Source organism: Primulina eburnea, chromosome 8 (genome assembly GCF_022965805.1).
Source record: "Primulina eburnea isolate SZY01 chromosome 8, ASM2296580v1, whole genome shotgun sequence".
NCBI lineage: Eukaryota > Viridiplantae > Streptophyta > Magnoliopsida > Lamiales > Gesneriaceae > Primulina > Primulina eburnea.
This window is the reverse complement of record NC_133108.1, coordinates 11,395,121-11,404,634: the sequence shown is the minus strand read 5'-3', so window position 1 is coordinate 11,404,634 and position 9,514 is coordinate 11,395,121. Positions and strand designations below refer to the sequence as shown.

The 9,514-nt window shown below is 34.4% G+C and overlaps 1 protein-coding gene and 1 pseudogene across 1 annotated transcript; one reads left to right on the top strand and one right to left on the bottom strand.

Moving 5' to 3' along the window:
* The first annotated feature begins 201 nt into the window (after positions 1 to 201).
* LOC140838885 (uncharacterized) lies at positions 202 to 1,622 on the top strand. Its single transcript, XM_073205495.1, has 3 exons — positions 202 to 926; positions 1,088 to 1,333; positions 1,462 to 1,622. Exons 1-3 carry the CDS (start codon positions 240 to 242, stop codon positions 1,594 to 1,596), a joined length of 1,068 nt encoding a protein of 355 aa, XP_073061596.1. The 5' UTR covers positions 202 to 239; the 3' UTR covers positions 1,597 to 1,622.
* Positions 1,623 to 3,316: 1,694 nt separating this feature from the next.
* Positions 3,317 to 5,302, bottom strand: LOC140838884 (cold-responsive protein kinase 1-like; annotated as a pseudogene).
* Positions 5,303 to 9,514: the final 4,212 nt, after the last annotated feature.

Here is a 9,514-nt window from a genome sequence, read left to right as displayed (position 1 = left end):
AGTTTATGAGTAGATTTTGCAAATTTCTTGCTCGTAGATACAAAATGTTTTTACGTTCATATTAAATTAATTTTTTGAAACCAATTAATAATTATTTTACATTAAACTAGACAAAATATGTAATATAAATTTGTGGAAAAGCCCACACAGTGATTTTGAATGGGTCCAGGCCCGATAAACGGGACACTCAAACTCAAGATAGAGCGTGTGGATGGTGTGAGCTTGGCGGGCGGGGGCTGATGAAGTTCTGTACATTCACAAGAACTGTCTCCTCCATTATACAACCCGTCCTCTCGTTTCGGCCAATTTCCTCCGCCGCCGTCTGCCCGAAACCGCGAATCCCTCTTTATCTCCGGCCACCCGTCTTCCATGAAAGTCTTACAGAGCTGAAGAAGTGGCATAAATGGGCCAAAGAGCGGGCCTCCTCCGTTGGCTCGGCCTTCCTGGTTCTGGACAACGACCCGGACTCTACCCACCTCCACAGAGAACTCAATTGGCTCATACAAGACGCGTTTCAGCACCCCTTGGCTCTGAATTCCGATCAAAGTCACGATGACGCGAGTATGGTGTCGCTTAGGGTGTGTTTGGATGAACTTTACGAGCTATGGAAGCAGAGGATTGAGGGAAGACGCCCGTTTCAGTATGTGGTGGGCTGCGAGCATTGGAGGGATTTGATACTGAGCGTTGAAGAAGGGGTTTTGATACCCAGGCCTGAGACGGAGATTATCGTTGATTTGGTTGATGAAGCCGTGAAAGAGGATCGGGAGTTGGAGAATGGTTTGTGGGCTGATTTGGGTACTGGTAGCGGGGCACTTGCGATTGCGATCGGCAGAGTTTTGGATGGTCGTGGAAGAGTTGTGGCTACTGATTTGAGCGATATTGCTGTTGCTGTGGCGTCATATAACGTCCAGAGATATTGCTTGCAGGTATGTCCTTCGTTTCGTTCTATTACAATGTTATCCTTATATTCCTGTTCTAGAAGCGCCATTAGAGTTCAGGTTTGGGCAAGGAATGGATTATTATGGATTCGAACTAGTAGGTTTTATTCTTTGAAGTTTCTTGACATCTTCAAGCTCTTGTTTAACAGGATAGTGTTGCTGTTAGGCGAGGATCTTGGTATGATCCCCTGAAGGCCGATGAAGGTAAATTGGCTGGGCTTGTTAGTAATCCACCGTACATTCCAAGTGCTGATATTGATGGGCTACAAGCTGAAGTTTCTAAACACGAACCGAGACTTGCTCTGGATGGGGGAGCAAATGGGATGAGTGACCTTCTCCACCTAAGCGGTGGTGCTGCTTCGATGTTAAAACCTGATGGATTCTTTGCATTTGAGGTATTGATTACTGTCCTTCCTGATTCACACAAGATTCTCGAAACACTCGAAAAGAGTGTTTTTACACTTAAATCTTTAACAGCTAACTTCATGACGCTGTGCTTCTTGTTTTGGTTCATTTGTTGCAGACGAATGGGGATATGCAGAGTGAATTTCTTCAGGATTACATGGCTACTGAGATGAAAGGAAGTTTTTGTAGGTTAAAAATTGTATCTGATTTTGCTGGCATTAAAAGATTTGTGACTGGGTACAGAGCCAGATGAGTTATGCAAGCGCAAATTCTGTTCAACTTCAACATTTGCAAAGTTATTGGGTATGCTCCACATTTGTTAAGATAAAAGCTGATAAAAATGGTCACATCGAATGACGCATTTAGGCCAAATTCTGGACAAAAATTCGCTCTTTCTTTCATAATGTGTCGCAGGCATGCCTAAATGTTTACACTAGCAAGTGAATGCTAGCCAAACCACATTAGTTTAACCACGGCAATAGGTCTGAAAAGATAGCTGATCATGTTTACGCTAAACAAAGCTAGGCCGATGGATATTTGGCCTCCAAGTAATCATTATTTCGAGAAAGTAGAATCGTAAGAATTAGCAAGATACTGGTCTTTGTATTTTCTTACATGCAAATAACATTATATTTGAGTCACGTACTGAATTGATGATTACAAAGCCTATGATGTATTCACATTCTCATTCAATACTTTCGCAATGCAAATTAAGCTCTTCCTTGTACTTTAAAGCCTAAGAACTGATAAAATTTCTACCAGTTCGCCTTTGTATCTGCTCTACTAGGATTTGGTGGGATCATTACGTCCCTCAACTTTGTCCATCTTCCTGATTTCGTCCCTCTAGTTTCGCATTTGATTTAAATCTCTCAACTTTCACAATTTGTCCCATATGCATCCCTGCCATTCGTTGAGGAGTTAAAAGTTGATGGATTTTGCACGTGAAGCCATTCGTTCTCAAATTAAACAATGCAAGAACCCTAGCTCTAATCACGAATTATCTCGGATTTTGCACGTGAGGCCATTCATTAATTATGAAATTATCTCGGATTTTCCAGGCCTTCCTTCGAAGCCATGAGATCAAAATAGAGATGTCAATAGGGTCAGGAGGGGAAGGCGGGCTGCTCCTAACTACGTTTTTCCTAGTTGAGGATTCCGCATTTAAACCCCCCATATATAAGTTTCCATTTGACCTCTATATCTGTTTCTATCTAATTGGCCTGAAAATTCACATCCCAACTTGGTGATATTAAAATTTCATCATAATCGTCGTTTCAAATAATCTAGAAATTGTAATGAGGTGATCCGTATTGTCATCATCATCTTTGACCTGATGTGAATCAAATCACTATCCCCATCGCTGCATCAAATATAGGTTGAATTAATCAAAAAAGTCTTCAAATTCACTTAAACAATATCTATACAATAATCCAACTACATATATAAAAACTAATTTTAATTAAACAATACAAACATTTGTAATTCATGGTTTTAATAAACAAAAAAGATGAAACCACATAATTATTAGATCATGAAGGGGATTTGAATGTTACCAATTTGAGTTTTTTTATTTTTTTAAACTATTAAGAAAAATTATTATTAGTAGTAGTAATGATGATATTATTATTGAGGGTTTCGGTATGAGTTTGAGGATGAGGATACCATTCAGATACTCGTCCCCGATTTGCTTTGAAAAATCCTCAAACCCATTTTATTTTGAGTTTTCCCCAGGTGCTCAAGGCAAAATTGCCATCTCTAGATCAGAATGGATGGACTCCAATGAGCAACACTGATGACTTTTGCAAAACACCTAAAAATGTTAAGAGGGAATGTTCCAAGATTGGGTTTTACTCTTTTAATATTTATACACCAATCTTATGCTAATAATTACAGTCCACAAAATTGTGTTTGCCTATATTTATTACTTGTGTTTTTTAAAGAATAACTGTGGCAAGTTTGCGGGAAAACTAGAAAACTAGAATTCTGATGCATATGCAATTTCTAATTACGGGCATCTTTAGAAGCACTCGTTGTCGCAAGTACATCTTGAACAATATAACTATCTCGTTTAGCAAAATAAGCTTTAAAAAATCGAATCAGGAAAGAAAAGACTAAGCGAAAAAAAAAACAAATCCCATCTCCAAACGTAAATCCTTTTTCAGTCATATACTTCTATCAAATGTCGAGGTAAACGGCATTGTAGCATGCTAAGAAGACGCAGAAGTAAAAGTCGTATCGTGCGAGGAAAGTGCTGAGGTAAAAGTCGGGTCGTTCAAAGCGTCGGAGCCAGAGGAGTCGTAAGTGTTTGTATCATTAAGTAGAAGCTTTGGTGGAGGGTTGTCTCTCTTCTTCAAGCCCATGATATCACCGATTAAGCCTGGTTTCTCTATTTCAATGTCATCAACATAACCAGTAAGCATAGAGACAACATTTGTCATCACCGGTCGAAGTTTTGGATTGTCTTGCGTGCAGATTAGGCCAATCTTCAAGAATCTGCACGCTTGTTCTTCATCGAATCGTCCATTAAGCGACGTGTCTATCAATGTTGCCAGCTCCCTTCTCTGGTACAGTTTCCATGCCTGCAATGTAACATTTTTAGTATATAAGGCTATGTAGGAGATGAAACCAAATCAAGCATACTAGGCGGAGATTTCTCGTGTTGCCGATATGTAGTGTCGAAATATTGAGCAGCCAACACCCAAAATTGCTTACTCTTGGAGACTTTCACTAGAACATGAATTTACATCATATTATCCTCTGAAAGTGTTGGTCTATTATGTGATGGAGTATAAATGAGGGACTTGTAACGTGGTAATCCAAATGCATGGAGGAAAATGGTCAGAAATTTTATCATAAAGATAGTTGGATTTAATCAAAAAATATGATATTGCAGAAAATTTATGTCATTGTGGTGATTTCACACAAACGTCTCACCCTTTCGAGGAGATAGCGTTCATCTGGGGGCAATAGCATATTTGTGTTGCATCGCCCAGCGACTATTTCGATAAGCAGAACACCATAACTGTAAGTATCCGACCTTCGTGTCACCTGGCCTCTTATGGCATATTCCGGTGCCAAATAACCTCTGCAGCCAAAAAAATCGGATGCCCAGAAAATGAAGTCCAGCACTGCTAGATTTTTGAAATCTACTAGGAAACCAATCAATAACGTTACAGGGAAAAAAGTAAAAGGGTAAAAAGATAAAGATTCAAGCTCTGAATGAAAAAAATCAGACTTCACAACTTACATGGTTCCTGCCACACGGGTACTAACGTGAGTTGTGTTTGCAGGGATTAGCTTTGCAAGGCCGAAATCTGCAATTTTAGGGGTCAAATCTTTGTCAAGAAGAATATTGCTCGCTTTGATATCTCGGTGAACAATATGGGGTGTCACACCCTCGTGCAAAAAGGCGAGTCCTCGTGCCACTCCAACACAAATTTTAACCCGAGCTTCCCAGCTAAAACTTGAAATTTTGCTGGAATATCCACCTGGAGCAGGAGCACATAAAGTTTATTACATCACCAAAACAAAGTAACCACCTAGGAATTCGAAATAAATATATTCGAAACAACGCACCAAAAAATGTGTGCGCTAGGCTGTTGTTCTCAAGATACTCGTAAACAAGAATTCTTTGGTCGCCTTCCACACAACAGCCATAAAGTTGTACTAAATTTTCATGCTTTACAGCCGAAATGGCTCGAATCTCGTTCATGAACTCTCTTTTTCCTTGCCTTGACTCAGATGACAGAACCTTTATTGCTCCCATTTTCTCCTTCCCAACTTTTCCCTACGTATTTACAAAGTGAACTCAAATTGTAAATGTAGCTATACAATAGAAAACACTTTGTTTTACCTTATAAACGCATCCAAATCCCCCCTCCCCGATTTATTTTCGCCACTAAAATCATTGGTAGCCAACCTCAGCATCTCATACGAGTAGGCCTTAACCTTGTGGACTCCTGGGAACTCTGCAAATAAGTTCATATTTTGTAAAAAATCATCAAAAACAGCGTACGAATAAAAGTCGTCATTATCTAAACCTTACCATCAGCAAGCTCAGCCGAATGTCTAGTTCCCGAATTCCTTTCTTCTACCACGTAAGCAAGAAAAGCAGGCCATAACTATAACATCAGCAGGTGGCTTCTCCGAACAGAGAGAGTACTTCAGAAGGAAAAAAATCCACACCACACCACACCACACCACGTAAGAAACACAAATAAGGATCATAATTCATAGGAGAACACTATGATTCACCAGATATTATTTTTGGCAGACAAGAAGCTCATAAACTTGTACAATTCTATGTGAAAGTCACCCTTTGATATCTCTTTACAATTGGATAATTCGTTGATCATCGTACGTTGTTTGTTTACTCTTCATTTGTGAACCAAAATTAGTTAAAAGATTTTTGGGAGTAAAAAACTCATAGGCATGAAATGAAAACGGATCTAGTTTCTCAAATCAAACGATACAAGTAAAGCATAATTTTAACCAAAACTAAAGCCGGAAAAAAAAACCAGTCAGTATTCTTTAAAAATCAAGCTAAGAATGAAATGAAATGACAATTGAAACAGAAATTTTGGAAAGAAGAGTTAACAAATTGATGCAAAGTTAAAAGCAACACAAGCCGCCAAATGAGAAATCCACCTGAACCCAGAAACCCAGGCAGGGAATCTCTTGAAGCGGGAGCTTCAGATCAAACAAACCTTAACTTCTTGGAAAACATTGCAATACTCTCTGCAGTAATCATGTTGGCTTAGGATTTGATTATGCTACAGTGGGAGACGACTCGCATAGTCATTGAATCGGGTGGACTCTTGTCTTCCTCTCCCTAACTGGGCTAGATTACACTTTTATTTTGTTGAAAAAGTTGATCATGATTCAGCACGATATGCGAAAAATCATTGGAACTTTCCTTCGAAATTGGGCACAATTATTGCTGGTGTAGGAAGAGTTAAGGCGTTGGACAATTTATTTCTAGCCAACTTTTGCCTTCCGAATCCCAGTCAGTACATACTTGATTTAATTACAAAAGTGAAATAATAAACACTTGATTTATTATTCTCATTTTCACTAATTTTATAATTACATCTCTGTTAATGACATGAAATTTAATGTTACATAGAAATGTACGACACTGCATCTCACAACGTTATTCGTTTTAAATCATTTTCACTAATTTTATAATTATATACTTAATTATGAGTAGATCTCTTGTGAGACGGGTCAACCCTACCGATATTCATATTAAAAAGTAGGCAAAAACTTGTGTGAGACTGTCTCACGGGTCGTATTTGAGAGACGAATCTCTTATTTGGGTCATTCATGAAAAATTATTATTTTTTATGCTAAGAGTATTACTTTTTATTGTGAATATGAGTAGGGTTGACATGTCTAACAGATTAAGATCCGTGAGACGGTCTCACATGAGACTCACTCTAAAAAGTAATACTCTTAGGCATTGTTTGGCAAATGGGATAAGGGTGGGATTGATAAATAATCCCTCTTATCTCATGTTTGGTACCTTTTTAAAAAGTCCATGATCCCTTGATAAATAAATTTTGAAAAGGAAAAAACATCCTTTGTAAGAGGTGTGATAATTTTAGGCATAGTTTGGTACATGATAAACATGTGATACATAATATAAGGATAAGTTAAGGATAAATAAGATGTAGATTATTATATCTAATGTTTGGTATGATTTTAATAAGAGTGATTAAATTTATATATTAGATTATAATGACAAAAATTAACCTTATCATAATAAATTTTATAATTTCAAAGTTGTTGCTTAAGTTCATATTTTTTATCTGTTCATGCACCGATAGTGCTGGCATGATTTATTTATTTTTACCTAATTGTATTATATAATATGATAATTGAGCTCTTGATTTTGTGAGTCAAGTCAAATATCAATTTTTAAGCTTAATCGAGTGATACTAATAATTTTATAGAGATTTATAAAAATTGTTTATATAATTATTTCGAATTCATTTATATCATTATCATATTATATAATATATAAAAATATTTATTTGATTTTAGTTTCTACCTACTAGCATAGATTTATAAAAAATCTATAAATTTAAAGTAATTAAGTCATTTGTTATGTATTTTCTCTTTAAATAAAAATTATCAAACCTAAAAGAAAGGACATTTTATCTTTCTAAAAAATTATTTATCAAGGGCCTATGATAATATCACGAGCTTTTTAAAAATGTACCAAACATGGATAAGGAGGATTATTTATCAATCTCTCTCTTATCCCATGTACCAAACTATGCCATAGGCACTGTTTGATACACGGGATAAGGGTGGGATTGATAAATAATCCGCCTTATCCCACGTTTGATACGTTTTTAAAAAGTCCATGATAATATCATGGGCCCTTGATAAATACATTTTTAGAAGGATAAAACATCCTTAGTAAGAGGTATGATAGTTTTAATTTAATGATAAAATACACTACAAATTACTTAATTACCCTTAATTTATAAATGATTTTTTTTATAAATCTATGCTAGTAGGTAGAAATTAAAATCAAATAAATATTTTATTAATTTTTATATATTATATAATATGATAATTATATAAATGAAATCGAGATAATTATATAAATAATTTTTATAAATCTCAATAAAATTATTATTATCACTCGATTAACCTTAAAAATTGATATTTGACTTGACTCAAAAAATCAAGGGCTCAATTATGATATTATATAATATATAAAATTAGGTAAAAATAAATAAATCATGCAAGTACTATCGACACATGAACAGATAAAAAATATGATCTCAAGCAACAACTTTGAAATTATAAAATTTATTATGATAAGGTTAATTTTTTCATTACAATCTAATATATAAATTTAATCACTCTTATTAAAATCATACCAAACATTAAATATAATATCCTACATCTTATTTATCCTTATATTATATATCGCATGTTTATCCTATCATGTGTACCAAACTATACTTAAATCTCTTACTTATCATATCCTATGTACCAAACTGTAAGAGATCTGTCTCACAAAATATGACCCGTGATACCGTCTCACACAAATTTTTGTTCTTATAACAAGTGTTTTCATCTCCTACATCTCACATCAATAAGTAATTTTATTTTAATATATGTTTGATGAGTTTTCAAGTAATTATCAGCTTAGCTTTAATTGTGATAAGCACCAAAAGTATCAGTCATTTTGCATTAGATTTTACTTGGATAACATACACTTTTTTCTTGTTAAATAAGTCACGTATGACAGAAAATTTAGGTGTTAGATAAGCAATATTGGGTGAGTTGAATCACCCCCGTCGAAAAAAGCTTAAAACTAAATAAAACAATCAATTATTGGAAGAAAACCAAAATACGAAGAATTATAAGAATAAAATTCAAATCATAATTAACTTAAAAGAATAAAATAACAATTTTTCCATTTATAACAATTTTTCCATTAATAACAATTAAAATAATCATAATTAACTTAAAAGAATAAAATAACGATTTTTCCATTTATAACAATTTTTCCATTAATAACAATTAAAATAATATACCCATATATAACCTTCCCAGTTATTATATCTCGGATTAATTCACTCAATTATGAGGAATCATTCCTCGAATTTCCTTAATTTTTACTTTTTATATTTCGGTAAAATGGTGAACTAGAAATTTGACCTGTTCATTCTTGGATTACAGCTCATTATTTTTTTTAATAAGAAAACAGGGATCTAAATAATTATTATTCGGATATAATTTATTTTATAAAAGAGAACTGTTGTGAATAAGTAAAAATTTATGGTAAAAAGTAAAAATTTATGGTAAAAAGTAAAAATCTCAAACTCTCAAAATTTACCAAACTACACATTTTATAATATTTTTCTCTCTACTCAATTGTGAATTTCTTCACAAATGGTGAGCATATTTATAGAATTTTTTTACAAATAATCCAAAAATAAAATACATCATTACCAACATCATCACACACTAATTTTCAATATTTACAACTCTTATTTTCAACATTCAAATATTCAACATTCAAATAACAATACACACATTTTAAATATTAATTTTCAACACTCCCTCTTTTGATGATGATCATAATGATTGTATTCATTACGTGTTTTTTATACTGCCTCGTTAAAAATCTTACTAGGAAAAACCCA